At 42.6% G+C, this 19,218-nt stretch overlaps 1 protein-coding gene across 1 annotated transcript in view; it reads right to left on the bottom strand.

Moving 5' to 3' along the window:
* Positions 1 to 10,369: 10,369 nt before the first annotated feature.
* The window catches only part of LOC144603752 (mRNA-decapping enzyme 1B-like), a 57,779-nt gene continuing 48,930 nt past the window's right edge, over positions 10,370 to 19,218 (bottom strand). The window contains exons 8-9 of the mRNA XM_078417458.1: positions 14,562 to 14,819; positions 10,370 to 10,746 (exon numbers count right to left, since the gene is read on the bottom strand). Coding sequence (XP_078273584.1) covers positions 10,672 to 10,746; positions 14,562 to 14,819 — 333 coding nt within the window. The 3' untranslated portion in view covers positions 10,370 to 10,671. The remainder of the gene's footprint in view (positions 10,747 to 14,561; positions 14,820 to 19,218) is intronic.

The raw sequence follows: 19,218 nt of genomic DNA on the forward strand, positions 1-19,218 counted from the left end.
GCTGCAGACGGTGTTGAACAGTTCAGTGGTAGTGGAAAAAAAAATCACGAATAAAGCTGAAGCTGTTAAAACCACCAAGAACCTTTTTCTAGAAGGGGAGGGAAGGAAGTGGGGAGAAAAACAAAAATACCTATTTCCTTTTCTTTCAATAGCCCACTGATCTCTCAATTTTGTCTTAAACAGCATCAACTCTTACATTTATCTGTCATCATTCTAATTTTATTTTTGAAATAATTCTCTGCTTTTACCCTGAATGGGAATTACATGTAATTTATAATACATATTGCCCAACAAAAACATTATTAATTCTTCATGTCCGAAGTAGGATCCCAACCAAAAAGGTTGCCTGTCCATTCCCTCCACATACAGTGCCCTCCATAATGTTTGGGAAAAAGACCCATCAACCATTCACCTGCCTCTGCATTCCACAACTTGAGACCTGCAACAGAAAAAATTACATGTGGCCAAAGTGCACATTGTCAGATCTTATCAAAGGCCACTTCTAGACAACTCGGCTTTACCACGCAGAAACCACAGTCGCGTCTACACATAGTCCCCCCATTTCAGGGCACCACAATGCTAATTGGCTTGAATATAGATTTAGATTATACTAAAAGAGGTAGTATTGTAGACAGTAAAGATGTTATCAAGAATTACAGCAGGATGTTGATTAGCTGGGCAAATATGCAAATACAGTTTAATTCTGATATTTGTGCGATGTTAGATTTTGAGAAGTTAAACCAGGACAGGACTTTCAAAGTGAATATTAGGGTGCTGGAGAGTTTTGGAGAGTAGAGGGATCTAGGAGTACAAGTACATAGTTCCCGAAAAGTGGCATCACAGGTAAATAGGATGGTGAAGAAGGCTTTTGGCACATAAGCTTGCATCAGTCAGGAAACTGAGTATAGAAGTTGGGAAGTTATGTTACAGTTATACAAGACATTGGTCAATAGTCAGTAGTGCTTTATTTGTCACATATGCAACTGCACAGTGAAATTCATTTTGCATATTTAACATATACAGGCGCCGCCATTATTGGCGCCATTATTAAAAGGCAAAAGACCGGTCGGCCCGCCGCTCAATGTACTGGCGCAGTTCCTGCAAACTGACGTCCCTCTCCTCTCCTGGTCATCTTTGTGATCAGGGGGCGCCTCCTGTAGCCTACCTGAAGGCGCTGGAGTAATTTCTCCGGTTCACCCTCTTATCGGTCCTTGCTCCTTGCATCTGAGTTCTCCACCTCCCTCTCAGTTAAACCATTTGCCAACCCTTCAGGCAGGTTCCTGATCCCGTCGACCGCCGAACCTTCGGGCGCGGTCCCACCAACTGGGAGGTGCCGCCAACCGTGAAGTTCCACTGACTGCGATATCCTTCGGGCGGACTTCATCAAGCCTTTAGGTGGATTCCCGGTCCCGCCAGAGACCATGGCAGGTGAGCCGGGTCTACTGGGCAGGTCCTCCGAGGTCAGTCTGCAGCGACACGGGCCTGCTTGCATTTGGAGTATTGTGTTCAGGTTTGGTCACCCTGCTATAGGAATGATGCTGTTTAGCTGGAAAGAGTGCAGAGAAGATTTACAAGGGTGTTTGCAGAACTCACAGGCCTGAGCTTTTGGGAGAGGTTGGGCAGGCTTGGACTTTATTCCTTGGAGCACAGGAGGCTATGAGATCTTATAGAGGTGTATAAAATCATGAAGGTGATAGGGTGAATGCACAGAGTTTCTTTCCCAGGGCAAGGAAATCAAGAACTAGACGTAATATATTTAAGGAGAGAGGGGAAAAACTAATAGAGAGATGATAAATATCATTTTGATCCAGTGGATGATCCTTCATCCTGCAGTAGTCATTCCAAAACAATGTATAATGATTGATGATATATGCCACTGAGAGGTCAATAAATGTGACACCAATAATTTGTTTTTTCTAGGAAACTCATGTATTTCATGTATCGGGTAAGATATGGTAACAGGTAGTATGGAGCCAATTCACCAATAATTGTAGGTTACCCAGGCCTTTTTGTTTGATTCCAAATAAAAAGGCAGGAAGTGCTTATCTTCTTTTTTAAATCTGTAGGCTTCTTTGATTGAAACAGCAAACAGCCTTTACAATGTAGTCTGGAACCTTTGTCTGTCCTCGACTCCCTCAAACTTTGATGCTCACTTTTCTTGTCAGCATCCTTTTCAACCTTAGGGCAGACTCATCTGCATTATTTTTTCCCTTCATTAATTTTAGAAACTTGATGGGATATTCTCAGACTTGTGATCTGAAGATGCAGCCTCAATAGTCAGTTTCATGTTTTGAAAAGTGAACCTCTTAAAAGTTCTCAAATCATCTTTTGCTTTCGTAAAGGGATATTTCACTATTCCCCTCACCAAACGTTGCTTCCAGCTCTCTCATGGATAACGATTTCATCCCAGGATGAGACAAGCCTTTGCTTTGTTTGTTGCTGATTATGTTGGTTGCTTTTCTGAGGCAGCGTTAAGTGCAGACGGAGTTAATGGTGGGAAATCTGTTCTGTGTGATGAACTGGGCTACATCTACAACACTACAGTTTATTGTGGTGTTGTACAGAACTGTTTCCAAACCAAGTTGTGATGCAATCCAACAATGTGCTTTCTATGGTGCATCTGTGGAAGTTTGTTGGAGTCCTTGAAAACATACTAAATTTCCTCAGTCTCCTCAGGAAGTAGAGGCGTTCATGGGCTTTCATAGCGGTTGCATCAATGTGGTTTTCTTCAAAGGACAATGATATGATTTGTCATAAATTATCAATGGTGATTTTGTTTTTTACATTTTCAAGACACCAGCAGTGTCCAAATGCATTCTAATTGTGGCCAAAAAAGATATTTAGTTGCTGAAACAAGGTATTGCAGATGCTGGTTTAAGGAGAGCTCTTAAGGATAGCGGAGTCAGGGGGTATGGGGAGAAAGCAGGAACGGGGTACTGATTGAGAATGATCAGCCATGATCACATTGAATGGCGGTGCTGGCTCGAAGGGCCGAATGGCCTACTCCTGCACCTATTGTCTATTGTCAATAAGTCTATTGTCTATTGTCTTTTGAAAGATAGGATGCTGGTGTAACTCAGCGGGTCAGGCAGCATCTCTTGCGAATATGGATGAGCAACATTTTAGATTGGGACCCTTCTTCAGGCCAGTTAGTTGTGCAGGAATAAGTCACATTAGCCTGGTGGCTGCTGCCTACCCTGCCCCAGGTAAAAGATTGCTAATCCCACATATATCTTGTGAATGTGATCGACCTAATTGTTGTTTGTAGTTATAAAATGAGTGAAGTTCTCCCTTTAAATATTATATAATGAAACATTTAGACTCATGTCATAGCTGATATTTTGGTCTGGCAATGATTTCAAAGTGGGGCTAATTACTATCTCACAATTTTTCTCCTACGAATGCAGGACTGCAACGGGACATAGAAATATGAGGTCAGACGGATAAATGAAGCATCTGTTCAACATTGACCCTTCTCGAGGAATCCCCGTTTGTTTGAGAAAGGTTAAGCAGAAAGGTATGACAAGATGTTGATCAGATCAATGGGATCTGAGTGAAAATGGTGTTTTTATCACTGTCATGTACCATGGTGCATGTTAAGATAATCAACTAGTGCAATAGCTTTACATGAACTACCACTGGTGATTTTTGAGTGACTACTCATTGTTGAATGATTGTGGACTTAATTCATTTTAAATGCTAACCCCTCACTGTATTGCTCAATCTGCTGAATCCCAGTTCAATAATATATTGTGTATGATACTCAGCTGCTGTAACGATGCTGAGCTACCATCAATATTAATCAGCAATACAACAGATCTGGAGCTGATATGAGGAAACATTATTTTTTTGCAGAGATCACTGCTGTTTAAGCAAGGTGCCACTCAACGGACAATTTAGAGCTTTTGCAGCAATCCATTTACGTTATCTTGTCAGGGAATGATTCATTGATATGTTACATTCCTCACAGATAGAAATGTACAGGAGGACCTGCGGGGATTTTAAGTGCCATCTGAGGTTTCCTGGATTATTGGTGTATTTTATTGGTGTTAAGGATTATAATGTGGAGATTGTCATTTAGCTCACATTTAAGTATTTTTATCTTGCAGATTGCTTGTGAAAGTATCTCTTAATTAGAGTCCCTTATATCCTTTGTGGCCAATAGCTGCCTCCTCTACTCAGCTGGGATGCGAGGCATCTAGGTGGTGTACAAAGGCACTTCCCTAGAGATCTTCTGCTTTTTGCTGTTCTCCAAGGTTTGCCTCTTGGCCCTCTAACTCCAGGTCCCTTTGTGCATTTTCCAAACGCACCGAAAGCTATATTTAATTTGCTAGGTTGTGCAATATGACGCAGATGATAAAAAACTCCATATTTATTTGGCACAATGGTACAGGGGTAGAGTTGCTGTCTTACAGCGCGAGAGACCTGGGTTCAATCCTGACTCTCGGTGCTATCTATAAGGAATTTGTCATTCTCTGTGACCACGTGGGTTTTTTCCGGGTGCTTCGGTTTCTTCTCACATTTCAAAGATGTGCAGGGTTTATAGGTAAATTGGCTTATGTACATTGTCCCTAGTGTTTGGATAGAACTAGAATATGGGTGATCATTGGTTGGCACAGACCTGGTGGGCCAAAGGATCTGTTTCTACAGTGTATCCCTAAACTAAATCTGTGGTAAGGTGCCTTAAGACTGAAGCAGACCTCAATATTTCATCTTTAGATCAATGGATTTTCTATTATTTGCATGATGCTTGTAACCACTCAATTGCTGTTATTAGTAGTGTGTGAGGAGCCAGGAAAGTATAGGGAAGCACTGGTTCATCAAGGTCCACCTGAGAAGTGCCACTGAGCATTTCCAGTAGTGCAGAATTTCTCAATGAAAGATATGCAATTGTTTTTAGGAAACAGAAATCACCATAAAAAGTCCCCCTCATGATCATTAAGGCCTTCATGTTGAGGGTGTGAAAATGTTTCAATCATTAATAAAGGTCCAAGAGATTAAGGGAAGCCCTAGTAAGCATGTGCACAGTCATTGGCAGTCTACATCACTGGGAAGCCAGCAATGCTGGAAAATCCTGGTGCCCAAGATGACAACTAGTCCGTATTGAAATCAAAGTGATCAAAATAATATATTCCTGAATATCATGGCTGAATAATTTTGTTTCAGATTAATTAATCATCATATACACTAGGGTGCAATGAAATTCCTTGATCCTGTGAAGCTCATATTGTACACGAGGTAATGATAAATACGAGTGCAAAGTAGCAGAATGGCATAAGGTTATGTGATAAGAGCAGAATTAGGCCATTTGGACCATCAAGTCTACTCCGCCATTTAATCATGGCTGATTTATCTCTCCCTCCTAACCCCATTCTCCTGCCTTCTCCCCATAACTCCTGACACCCGTACTAATCAAGAATCTATCTATCTCTGCCTTAAAAATATCCCAATATCCAGAGGGGGACCAATATCCTGGCGGGGAGGTTTGCTAGCACTGTTGGGGAGGGTTTAAACTAATTTGGCAGGGGGTTGGGATACAGCATGGAGCTAGTATAGGGGGTGAGGAGAAGGAAAAAACTGGTCAGATTGGGAGGCAGAACAAAAATGCCCCAGCACAATGGGGTAGGGCAAGTCTGAACGGCATTTATTTTAACGCAAGGAGTATTGGAAGCAAGGGGGATGAATTGAAGGTGTTACTGAACACATGGGAGTACGACATTGTTGCCATTACGGAAACATGGTTGAAGGAAGGGCAGGACTGGCAGCTCAATATTCCAGGATATAGAATCTTCAGGAGACAGAGAGCAGGGAAAAAGGGGAGGGGGTGTCGCAGCATTAATCAAAGAATCTATTTCTGCTGTAAGAAGGGATGACATATTAGCGGGTTCCTCAAATGAGGCTATTTGGGTGGAATTGAGAAATAGAAAAGGGGCATGCATCTTACTGGGTGTATACTACAGACCCCCAAACAGCCAGAGGGAAATAGAAGAACATATTTGTAGGCAAATCTCGGGGGTGTGTGAAAACAACAGGGTAGTAATAGTAGGGGATTTCAACTTCCCAAATATTGATTGGGATAGCCAAAGTGTCAAGGGCCCTGAGGGTGCAGAGTTCCTAAGGGTCATCCAGGAGGGCTTTTTGAGCCAATATGTTGAAAGTCCAACAAGGGAGGGGGCGGTATTAGACTTAATCTTGGGAAATGAAGCCGGACAGGTGGCTGAAGTGTCAGTGGCAGAGCATTTTGGTGACAGTGATCACAATTCAGTGATATTTAAGGTGGTAATGGAAAAGGATAAAGAGGGACCAGAGGAAAGAGGAACATTTCTAAATTGGGGCAAGGCCGATTTTAATCTGATAAGGCAGAAGTTGGCCCTGGTGGACTGGGATCAGCTTCTCGTGGGGAGGACCACATCAGAACAGTGGGAGTCATTCAAAGGAATAATTGAAAAAGTACAGAGGAAGCATGTTCCCCTAAAGTTTAAGGGTGGGACAAACAAGTCCAAAGAACCTTGGATGTCGAACGATATAGTAGGATTGATTCGAAAAAAAAAGGGGGCTTTTGGAAGGCATAAAGAACTTAAGGCACAGACATCATTAGAGGAATACAGAAGGTGTAGGGCGGTTCTTAAAAAATAAATTAGGAGAGCAAAAAGGGGCCATGAGATAGCACTAGTGGGCAAAATAAAAGAAAATCCCAAAGTGTTCTATAAGTATATCAAGGGTAAGAGGATAACGAGGGAAAGAGTGGGGCCCATCAGGGACCATAGTGGAAAGCTGTGTGTGGAGCCAGAGGATGTAGGAGATGTTTTAAATGATTTTTTTGCATCTGTTTTTACGAGGGAGGGCGATGCGGACTTAGAAATGGAGCAGGAGGGTTGTGATGTTCTTGAGCATATTGCTATTGACTGGGAGGCGGTGCTAGAGGCTCTGGCAGGCTTAAAAGTGGATAAGTCTCCGGGCCCTGACGAGATGTATCCCAGGATGCTGAGAGAGGCAAGGGAGGAGATTGCGGGGGCTCTGGCACAAATTTTCAGAGCCTCTCTTGCAACAGGGGATGTACCGGAGGACTGGAGGATAGCTAATGTGGTGCCATTATTTAAAAAGGGCAGTAGGGATAAACCTGGGAACTACAGGCCGGTGAGTCTGACATCGGTGGTGGGGAAGCTGCTAGAAAAGATTCTGAGGGACAGAATCAGTCTTCACTTGGAGGATCGAGGGTTAATTAAGGATAGTCAACATGGCTTTGTTAATGGAAGGTCGTGTCTGACTAACTTGATTGAATTTTTTGAAGGGGTGACCATGGAGGTAGATGGGGTAGTGCAGTGGATGTGGTATACATGGATTTCAGTAAGGCTTTTGACAAGGTCCCACACAGGAGACTAGTCAAGAAGGTAAGAGCCCATGGGATCCAGGGCACCTTGGCAAAATGGATAAAAAACTGGCTTAGTGATAGAAGGCAGAGGGTGATGGTAGAAGGTTGCTTCTGTGACTGGAGGCCGGTGTCCAGTGGGGTGCCGCAGGGATCGGTGTTGGGTCCCTTACTGTTTGTAATCTACATTAATGATCTAGATGTCAACGTACAGGGCATGATCAGCAAGTTTGCAGATGACACAAAGTTAGGGGGGGTGGTGAATAGCGAGGAAGGGATCTGCAAGCTGCAGGAAGATATAGATGAGATGGTCAGATGGGCGGAGCAGTGGCAGATGGAATTTAATCCTGAAAAGTGCGAGGTGATGCACTTTGGCAGGAATAACTTGGAGAGGGAGTACACCATGAATGGAAGGACCCTAGGGAAGACAGGGGTACAGAGGGACCTTGGAGTGCAGGTACACAAGTCCTTGAAGGCAGCAGGACAGGTGGACAGGGTGGTCAAAAAGGCATATGGGTTACTGGCCTTCATTAGCCGGGGCATCGAATATAAAAGTAGGGGGGTAATGATGGAATTGTACAGAACACTGGTGAGGCCACAGCTGGAGTATTGTGTACAGTTCTGGTCACCACATTATAGAAAGGATGTGATAGCTTTGGAGAGGGTGCAGAGGAGATTCACCAGGATGCTGCCAGGGATGAAGGGCCTCGGCTATGAGGAGAGACTAAGCATACTGGGGTTGTTTTCCCTGGAGCAGAGAAGGCTGAGAGGGGAAATGATCGAGGTGTACAAGATCATGAGGGGCATAGATAAGGTAGATGGCGGGGAACTTCTTCCACTGGTGGAAGGTTCAACAATGAGGGGACATAGATACAGGGTAAGGGGAGGGAGGTTTCGGGGGGATGTGAGAAAGAACTTTTTCACCCAGAGGGTGGTTGGAGTCTGGAACTCACTGCCTGGGGTGGTGGTGGAGGCGGGAACACTCACAACGTTTAAGAGGCATTTGGATGGGCACTTGAAATGCTACAACATTCAGGGCTACGGTCCAAATGCGGGAAAATTGGATTAAAATTAGACTGTGTTTGGTAACGGGCGGCGCGGACACGATGGGCCGAAGGGCCTCTTTCTGTGCTGTAGGACTCTATGATTCTATGACTCTATGACTTTGGCCTCTGCAATATTCTGTGGCAAAGAATTCCACAGATTCACCACCCTCTGACTAAAGAAATTCCTCCTCATCTCCTTCCTAAAGGAATGTCCTTTAATTCTGAGGCTACAACCTTTGGTCCCAGACTTTCCCACTGGTGGAAACATCCTCTCCATATCCACTTGATGCAAGCCTTTCACTATTTGGTTCGTTTCAATGAGGTTCCCCCTCATTTTTCTAAACTCCAGCGAGTACATGCCCAGTGCCGTTAAACTATCATATGTTAACCCACTCATTCCTGGGTTCATTCTTGTAAACCTCCTCTGTACCTTCTCCAGAGCCAGCACATTCTTGCTCAGATATGATGCCCAAAATTGCTCAATACTCCAAATTTGGCCTGACCATCGCCTTATAGAGCCTCAGCATTACATCCCTGTAATGCTGTAATGCATAAGATTGTACTGCAGAAGAACAACTAGTCTGAAGAAGGGTTTCGACCCGAAACGTCACCCATTCCTTCTCTCCCGAGATGCTGCCTGACCCGCTGAGTTACTCCAGCATTTTGTGAATAAGAAACTGGACCAAGTGGACCCGTTGGGCCCAAACCTCTCCTGCATTGGTGCAGCGCCCTCTCCTCCCCCTCCCCTCTCCCCCCTCCCCTCCCCCCTCCCTCCCCCTCCCCACCATCCCCCCTTATCCTCCCTCTTCCCCCCCTCCCTAGGAGATAGATTTAAACTTTAAAATGTGAATAACTTTAAAAATATAACACCGATTTCAATGAAACATCTTCCATTAGCACCAAAGAGACGACGGTGAGTAAGGTGGGTCTAAAATTGTTGCGCTATCGTGTACCGTTTTGGCTGTAGTTCAGGAACAAACAAATGAGAGTTTTAGTATATACATAACAGAATAACCAAATGAGGTAGAGATATTGTGTAATGCAACATTTTGCCCTGCCAACTTTGGAAGGAGCATGAGCTGTCCACAGTCAATTATAACCCTGCATAGAGAGGTCCCCTGATTTTATCAGTGCACTTCACTAAATTCTAAGAAAAGCAAGAAACGGAACAACGTGTTCAGAGTTCAGGCGAGGCTGTTCCACATTGCAATGTGGGAATCTGAGCGTCATTTTACGTTGGTTTAATACCAGGAATAGATCAGCTTATTGATATGGATCATAATCAAAAGTGGCCAGATCAACTTTACAAGTGGCACAATTTCAATTGAAAAAAAATCCCAATATAATTGAGTGGAGGTGGAGTTAAAACTGTATCATACAGCACCGAATTGGATTGTGCTGCTACACAATCCAATTTTTAGATCTCTATTCTTACAAGACCATTTGTAAATCCATCATAATGACACAATTTGACTCATCTGGCATATGTCCTATTGTAAGCCTTCCTGGCCCATTTCCTCTAGAGTTGGGACAAGAATAGATTTAAACATAAAAAGCATTGTGCAATATGAGCACTAACTGCTGTTATTGTATTGCCCTTCAAAAGTGAGCAAGTTATTCCGGTCATTCGATTTTAAGAAGAAAGGATGCAAATGCTCTGAAGTGTCTGCAAAGGATTACTGAATTTATTCCAAAGAAGTTGAATTCAAAGGGAATGAATGGCAAAGCTCTGGGGTTTTTTGAAGAACAGAAAATTAATTGTTAGGTTTACTCCGTGTACTGGTTGTTCAAGTGAAGAGCTTATACAAGATTTACTTCTGTGTAATCATAACGTGGTGAAGGGGAAAGAAAAGTAATAGTGCTAGTATTTATTTCCCATTAGACAAGTAAAAATGAATTTCACTGAACCAACATAAGTGTTCATTGCTGGCACAATGACAAACCGGTATTGCATTTTATTTGTTCCATGAAAAAATACAACATTAATTTTCCACAAATGGTGGTCTTCAGTTGAACATGGTTCTTTGGAAATCTTAATTTCTCTTTAAATTATCATTAACCATAGTTTAAAATAAGCCTTATCAGCAGTAAATGTTATCAAGTGTGAAAAGTAGTACTTTAAGGAACTCCATGCAATGGCTAAGTTTCAAAAATAAAACTCTTAAAAAAATAGCAAAATTTTCTTTAGTAATGTACCATCTGATTATCTTCACCAAAATATATCTACATTTTCATCTTGTAACTAATTTTTCGGATTTACTTCTCTGCTGCAGTATTTGTCTGGCTCATGAGATAAGCTTCATAAATGACATTCACGAAATTGGGATCATTCTGAAATACAAAATTACAAAAGCACGTGTTAGAGGATATCCAAAATTGATGTAGGGAAGGTTCAAAATAAATTGTGGTAATTTCTTATTGATTAAGAACTGCCAAATAGCACACAACCAGAAAACAATACGTGTTAACGAATGAACCAATCAAAAATTGATTGATAGATCTTATGAAATGCTGGGAAATTAAGATATTGCCCCATCTTTTATAGTTTCCATGAGATTAATGTCAAATAATACTTGTATTTGCTTTTGTGAAGGTTTTTCTCCAATCTATTCCTACAATTAAATAGGTAATAAATGATCAACATTGATCATGAAGAGTAAAATAGTAATTTTAACACTAAGATTAAATAGTGAACTTCATCATAATTTTCTAGGTTAATGATTTAACAGTGAATTGGTTATTATGAAACAAGTAATCTCAGCTAAATTCTGTTTTACAAGCGATTTTTTTCACCTGGAAACCTTTTACCATCAGACTGATGCCTGTGTAAGGTTTTAAATAAAACATCCTTTGGAATGAAACAATGAACGCTCAAATTAACTGATGGAATGATTTTTTTAAGAGCATAGACTTGATATCAAACATATCCAATGACAGAGAAAGAATTGCTGCGCTCATCTGTTCAGATTGACAAAATGTAAATTGGATTGCAATTATTTTTTGTGGGATGAATCACTTTGCACTTAATGCACTCTCCAATAAACAAAAACAAAAAAATCCAGTTTGAAATAGTGCTTTGTGGAACGTTGAGCAGACCAGCACAGGAACAGGTTCCTTAGCTCAGGATGTGTGTGCTGAACATCGTGTCAAATTAACTTAATTCTGGCTGCACTTCCTCCGCATCCCTGGACTGTTCCCTGCATAGTCATGCACCTATCTAAGATCTCCCCAAACCTTTCCTCTCTCACTTTACAGCTGCACCCTCTAGTAAGGGAAAATGATTACAATTGTCTACGCTATTTATGATACTCATAATTGTATGAACTTCTATCATGTCTCCCCCTAAGCCATTGACCCTCTAGAGGAAACAATCCAAGTTTGTTCAACCTCTCCTTATAGGCAATATCCTCTACTCCAGGTATCATCCCGGTAAACTGCTTCTGCGCCCTCTGCAAAGCCTATCTGATTATGCAGTTCTTGATTTAGCTGCATTCACCCCCTATTGTTGAAAGTTCACAGGAAATAGAAGATAGTCTTTGGTACTCCTGCATATTTTTTTCTGAAATGTAAAGCAATGCAGATCCCTGCAGTGAAGAAGAGCCCTGTGTTTCTTGGTCTTTTTTTGTTTCTCTTTATATTATGCTCAGGTTCCACTTTATTTCTTTATCAATTCATTATCTCACCAGTTGAGGACATTATAAGGCTTTTTCTTTGATCTAATTCCATCTTTAACTTCGTTTGTTAGACATGGGCAGACTGTTTTACATAATGGAATTTGATGCTGGAAAATCCCATTGCCCAAGATGTCAACTGATCCTCAATAAAATTAAATCAGATGAAATTATTCTTCCGCTATTAAAGTGCCTTGGTCTTCTCGTGGTACCGTGGTATCGCATGGAATGCAGTGGTACCAGCAAATCTGCAGAGATGTGCTGCTGCCTCCAGGAAAGATCTTGGGACAAGGAAGTTCAAGTCAATGTGATCATGACCTTCATGGAGGGAACAGAGTAGGAATATTATCACAACTGAAGCATCAACTGATAAGAGTATCTCAGCAGCTAACTGATGAAAAATCATCCACTTTCTGCATGCTTTGGGCAGTATTGAACTGCCTGCAGTCACTTGTGGAACAATCTAGTCAGGTTTTCAGATGTCAATAGAATGTCCTTTTAAGCAGTGAAGAAAACCAGAAAAAATGTAGCACTGTGCTTGTAATGCGACCAAAGTTGTTACACAATAGTTACAACATGAAGTTTTCTGAGATGGATGGAGACATGCATTCTGCATATAATTATATAATTTGGAGCACACCTGACATCAGGGAAACCTCAGACATGCTAATCTGAAAAATATCTGCTCCGTTTTTGTGACTGACATAACTTCAAATGGAGGGGCTTGGTGGAAGGAGCAGGTGATTTAGATTTATAGACTACTGGAACCTCTTCTGGGGTAGGGGTGACCTGTACAAAAGGGACAGGTTACACCTTAACTGGAGGGGGACCAACATTCTGGCAGCCAGGTTTTCTAGTGATACACGGGTGGGTTTAAACTAAATAGTGGGGAGGAGGGATTGACAAATTGGGAGTATTAGGATGGAGTTAAAGGGGAACAGAGTTGAGGAAAAGTTACAAAAGACACCCGAATTAATGGGACAGAAAGTTCAAGAAGGGATAAGAGAGTAAGGTCAGGTGAAAAAGTGTTAAAAATGTTAAAAGTGTTACATATGAATGTGCGAAGTATAAGAAATAAAGTGGATGAGCTTGAAGCTCAGTTAGAAATTGGTGAGTATGATGTTGTGGGAATTATAGAGATATGGCTGCAAGAGGATCAGAGCTGGGAACTGAATATTCAGGGGTATACGTCCTATTGAAAAGACAGACAGGAGGGCAGAGGGGGTGGGTGGCTCTGTTGGTAAGGAACGAAATTCAGTCCCTTGCTAGGGGTGTCAGAATCAGAAGACGTGGAGTCATTGTGGATAGAACTGAGAAATTGTAAGGGTAAAGTGACCCTAATGGGAGTTATCTACAGTAATCTACTTAAAAGAAACATTATCTACTTAAAAGTAACATTAGCAAATTTGCAGATGACACAAAGCTGGGTGGAAGTGTGAACTGTGAAGAGGATGCTATGAGGATGCAGGGTGATTTAGACAGGTTGGGTGAGTGGGCAGGTGCATGGCAGATGCAGTCTATTATAGATAAATGTGAGGTTATCCACTTTGGTGGCAAGAACGGGAAGGCAGATTGTTATCTGAATGGTGTCAGGTTAGGAAAAGGGTACGAGACCTGGGTGTCCCTGTACATCAGTCACTGAAAGTAAGCATGCAGGTACAACAGGCAGTGAAGAAAGCTAATGGCATGTTGGCTTTCATAACGAGAGGAGTTGAGTATAGGAGCAAAGGGGTCCTTCTGCAGTTGTACAGGGCCCTGGTGAGACCACACCTGCAGTATTGCGTAGTTTTGGTCTCCTAATTTGAGGAAGGACATTCTTGCCATTGAGGGAGTACAGCGTAGGTTGACGAGGTTAATTCCCGGGATGGCGGGACTGTCATATGATGAAAGAATGGAGTGACTGGGCTTGTATTCACTGGAATTTAGATGAGAGGGGATCTTACAAAAACATGTAAAATTATTATGGGATTGTACACGCTACATGCAGGAAACATGTTCCCGATGTTGGGGGAGTCCAGAACCAGGAGCCACAGTTTAAGAATATTTAAGAATAAGCCATTTAGAACTGGGATGAGGAAAAACCTTTTCACACAGAGAATTGTGAATTTGTGGAAATCTCTGCCTCAGAAGGCAGTGGATGCATTTAAAATAGAGTTAGATAGAGCTCTTCGGGCTAGCGAAATCAAGGGGTATGGGGAGAAGGCAGGAACGGGGTACTGATTGTGGATGATCAACCATGATCACACTGAATGGCGGTGCAGGGCTAAATGGCCTACCCCAGCACCTATTGTCTATGTATCTATGAAATGATCTCCAGCACAATCTATTCCAGCTGAAGTTAAATTCACCTGAAAGGTACATTGTGCCCATAACGTGGATGCTTCACAATTCCATTTCTCAGCTTTCACTTCTGAATTCATTCACAAGTCACTATACAATTCTTACTCCAAAAGTTTTAAGTTATAAAACTTATACCTTTAACAGGAATAAAAGAGTTTTTTGTAATTGAATCTTGGTAAGCACATTTGGTGCTTTACTTGTTTGCTCTGCAGTCTGTATAGGTGGATGCAGACAGCTATGCTGTGGTTTTGGAGCTGGTTTAGCATCACCCTGTGGTAGAGGCATGGCATTGGCATCAATCATCTGCTTTCCTATACCAGACTGAGAGAACACCATGGGTGACATCAATAGAGATGGTACCACCGTTGCTGGAATACGTTGTGGTGAAATTACCTAGTCAGGAAAGGTAAGAAAACACCCAGTTAAGATACACAAAAAAATTTAAACGATAAATAGTTAATTACCACTTAAATTAAGACTGTTTAATAATATGACAAGTTATTTTGTAACCAGTTTATTTAAAAAAAATTTTTAGAGATACAGCGCGACTTTTCCCTCCGTCCTCACTGTGGCCTAACATCGTGGAATTGGCCGCCTCTTGTTTGGGACTTCTAGAGCTCCAAAACCGCGGAGCTTGCGGACTTTCTCATCTTGGAGCAGGTGATCCCTTTGCCAGGGGTCAGCCTTTGGTGCTCCAAACTGTGGGAGCTGTGGACTTTAACATCGTGAAGCTCGCGGTCCCTAGCTAGGGACCGACTTCGGGAACTCCAAGCCACAGGAGTTCGACCGCCCCGATGCGGGAGTTTAGACCACCCCGACATGGGAGCTCGATCGCTGGCTACGGATGGTTCATAGAAACATAGACATAGAAAATAGGTGCAGGAGTAGGCCATTCGGCCCTTCGAGCCTGCACCGCCATTCAATATGATCATGGCTGATCATCCAGCTCAGTAGCCTGTACCTGCCTTCTCTCCATACCCCCTGATCCCTTTAGCAAAAAGGGCCACATCTAACTCCCTCTTAAATATAGCCAATGAACTGGCCTCAACTACCTTCTGTGGCAGAGAATTCCACAGACTCACCACTCTGTGTGAAGAAATGTTTTCTCATCTCGGTCCTAAAAGACTTCCCCCTTATCCTTAAGCTGTGACCCCTGATTCTGGACTCCCCCAACATCGGGAACAATCTTCCCGCATCTAGCCTCTCCAACCCCTTAAGAATTTTATATGTTTCTATAAGATCCCCCCTCAGTCTTCTAAATTCCAGCGAGTACAAGCCCAGTCTATCCAGTCTTTCCTCATATGCAAGTCCCGCCATCCCAGGCATTAATCTGGTGAACCTTCTCTGTACTCCCTCTAAGGCAAGAACGTCTTTCCTCAGGTTAGGAGACCAAAACTGCACACAATACTCCAGGTGCAGTCTCACCAAGGCCCTGTACAACTGCAGCAGAACCTCCCTGCTCCTAAACTCAAATCCTCTTGCAATGAATGCCAACATACCATTCGCTTTCTTCACTGCCTGCTGCACCTGCATGCTTGCTTTCAATGACTGGTGCACCATGACACCCAGGTCACGTTGCATCTCCCCTTCTCCCAATCGGTCACCATTCAGGTAATACTGCTTTCCTGTTCTTGCCGCCAAAGTGGATAACCTCACATTTATCCACATTATATTGCATCTGCCATGCATTTGCCCACTCGCCTAATCTATTCAAGTCACTCTGCAGCCTCCTAGCATCCTCCTCGCAGCTAACACTGCCACCCAGCTTCGTGTCATCCGCAAACTTAGAGATGTTGCATTCAATTCCCTCATCCAAATCATTAATATACACTGTAAATAACTGGGGTCCCAGCACTGAGCCTTGCGGTACCCCACTAGTCACTGCCTGCCATTCCGAAAAGGACCCGCAACCACGGGAGGAAAGCAGGAAAGAAGATAAGACTTTATTGCCTTCCATCACAGTGGGGAATGTGGAGGAGCTGCTGTGGTGGATGTTTATGTCGATTTTTATGTAGTTGTGTGTCTTGTTGCTTTTTTGTTATGACTGTATGGCAAACCAAATTCCTCGTATGTTGCAAAACATACTTGGCTAATAAATTACGATTATGATTATGATTATATTTTATGTGGGGATCAATCACATTTGGAGAATGGCAATTGGCCAAAGCATATTAAAAAAAACATAAGTCCACAATTCGAGCACTATGTTCAATTCTTTTCACCCTGTCGTGGGAAGGATGTCATTAAACTGGAAAGGGTGCAAAAAAGATTTACGAGGATATTGCTGGACTGGGGGAATTTCAATTATAAAACCCCAGAGGCGGGATGAGATCTGCCTCAGGTTGGCTTGGGAAGCAACAGTGGATATAGTTGGAGTTTAAAAGATGATGTACGAGGGTAAGCTGGCCAAGAATATAAAGATGGTAAAAGCTTCTTTAGGTATGTTAAGAGAAAAAGATTAGTAAAGACAAATATGGGTCCCTTGAAGGCAGAAACAGGTGAAATTATTATGGGGAACAAGAAAACGGCAGAAGAGTTGAACTGGTACTTTGGTTCTGTCTTCACTAAGGAAGACACAAACGATCTCCCTGATGTACCAGAGGACAGAGGATCTAGGGAGACAGAGGAACAATAGGCGAGAAATAGTATTGGGCAGACTGATGGGACTGAAGGCTGTTAAATCCCTAGGGCCTGATGGTCTTCATCCCAGGGTACTCAAGGAGGTGGTTCTGGAAATGGTGGACACATTGGTGATCATTTTCCAATGTTCTATAGATTCAGGATCAGTTCCTGTGGATTGGAGGGTAGCTAATGTTATCCCGCTTTTCTAGGAGCGAGAGAGAAAACGGGAAATTATAGACGAGTTTGCCTGACATCTGTGGTGGGGAAGATGCTGGAGTCAATTATTAAAGAAATAATAACGGCGCAATTGGATAGCAGTAAACAGATTGGTCCAAGTCAGCATGGATTTATGAAGGGGAAATCCTGCTTGACTAATCTTCTGGAATTTTTTGAGGATGTGACAAGTAAAATGGATGGAGAGCCAGTGGATGTAGTGTATCTGGACTTTCAGAAAGCCTTTGATAAGGTCCCACACTGGAGATTAGTGGGCAAAATTAGAGCACGTGGTATTGGGGGTAGGGTATTGACACAGATAGAGAATTGATTGGCAGGCAGGAAACAAAGAGTAGGAATAAACGGGTCTGTCAGAATGGCAGGCAGTGGCGAGTGGTGTGCCGCAAGGCTCGGTGCTGGGGCTGCAACTATTTACAATGTATATTAATGATTTAGATGATGGAATTAAAAGTAACACGAGCAAATTTGCAAAGCTGGGTGGTACTGTGAACTGCGAAGCGGATGCTTGGAGGTTGCAGGGTGACTTGGACAGGTTGAGTGGGCAGATGCAGTATAATGTAGATAAATGTGAGGTTATCCACTTTGGCGGCAAGAACAAGGAGGCAGATTATTATCTCAATGCTGTCAAATTAGGAAAAAGGGAAGTGCAATGAGACCTGGGTGTCCTTGCATACCAGTCACTGAAAGTAAACATGCAGGTACAGCAGGCAGTGAAGTAAGCAAATGGCATGTTGGCCTTCGTAACGAGAGGATTTCAGTATAGGAGTAAAGAGGTCCTTCTGCAGTTGTACAGGGCCCTGGTGAGACCACATCTGGAGTTTTGGTGTACAGTTTTGGTCTCCTAATTTGAGGAAGGACAGTGTAGGTTCACGAGATTAATCCCCAGGACGGCGGGACTGTCATATGAGGAAAGATTGGAAAGACTGGGCTTGTATTCATTGGAATTTAGAAGGATAAGAGGGGATCTTATAGAAACGTATAAAATTATAAAAGGACTGGACAAGCTAGATGCAGGAAAAATGTTCCCAATGTTGGGGGAGTCCAGAACCAGGGACCATAATCTAAGAATAAAGGGGAGGCCATTTAAAACTGAGATGAGAAAAAACTTTTTCACCCAGAGAGTTGTGAATTTGTGGAATTCTCTGCCACAGAAGGCAGTAGCGGCCAATTCACCAGATGAATTTAAAAGAGAGTTAGATACTCTAGGGGCTAGCGGAATCAAGGGCTATGGGGAGAAGGCAGGCCATGGGTTATTGATTGTGGATGATCAGCCATGATCATAATGAATGGCAGTGCTGTCTCGAAGGACCAAATGGACTTCTCCTGCACCTATTTTCTATGTTTCTATCTGATGGTGATTTTTGCACCTTTTTAAGCCATAGTTGAGTTGCCATAAAACTGGCGGAAAACTAATGTTGTTCCTTTATTTAAGCAGGGCAGTATAGATAAGCTAAATAACTGCATACTGATGAACATGTATCAATTGGGAAATTATTGGAGAAAATCTTGATCAGGAATAGTCAGCATGGCATTGTGTTGGGGAAATCCTGCCCCACTAAGTTGATTAAGGTTTTTTAATGAGGACAAACTAAGAAGACAACTGATGAAGGCAGAATGGTAGACATTGTCAGTAAGGCATTTGACAAGGTCCTGTGAGATAAGCTGGTCCAGTAGTTTAAGGCACATGCGATCTAAGGTGAACTTGGATCCAAAATTGGTTTGGAATATATTGGCTTGCAGAATATATCAGCAGTTTTGGTTTGTGGATGACACACCTGATGATACACTTGATAACTCAAAACCAAAGATAATAGAGCAGAGCAAGATAGACCACTCGACCCTAAAAACGTAGTATGTCATGGCGCCATTTTAGTGGGCTAGTTTATAGTACTTTTAATAAAACCACCAAACTTGTCTGCAGTACTCCAGGTGTAGT

This window comes from Rhinoraja longicauda, chromosome 20, assembly GCF_053455715.1.
Source record: "Rhinoraja longicauda isolate Sanriku21f chromosome 20, sRhiLon1.1, whole genome shotgun sequence".
In the NCBI taxonomy this organism is placed as follows: Eukaryota; Metazoa; Chordata; class Chondrichthyes; order Rajiformes; family Arhynchobatidae; genus Rhinoraja; species Rhinoraja longicauda.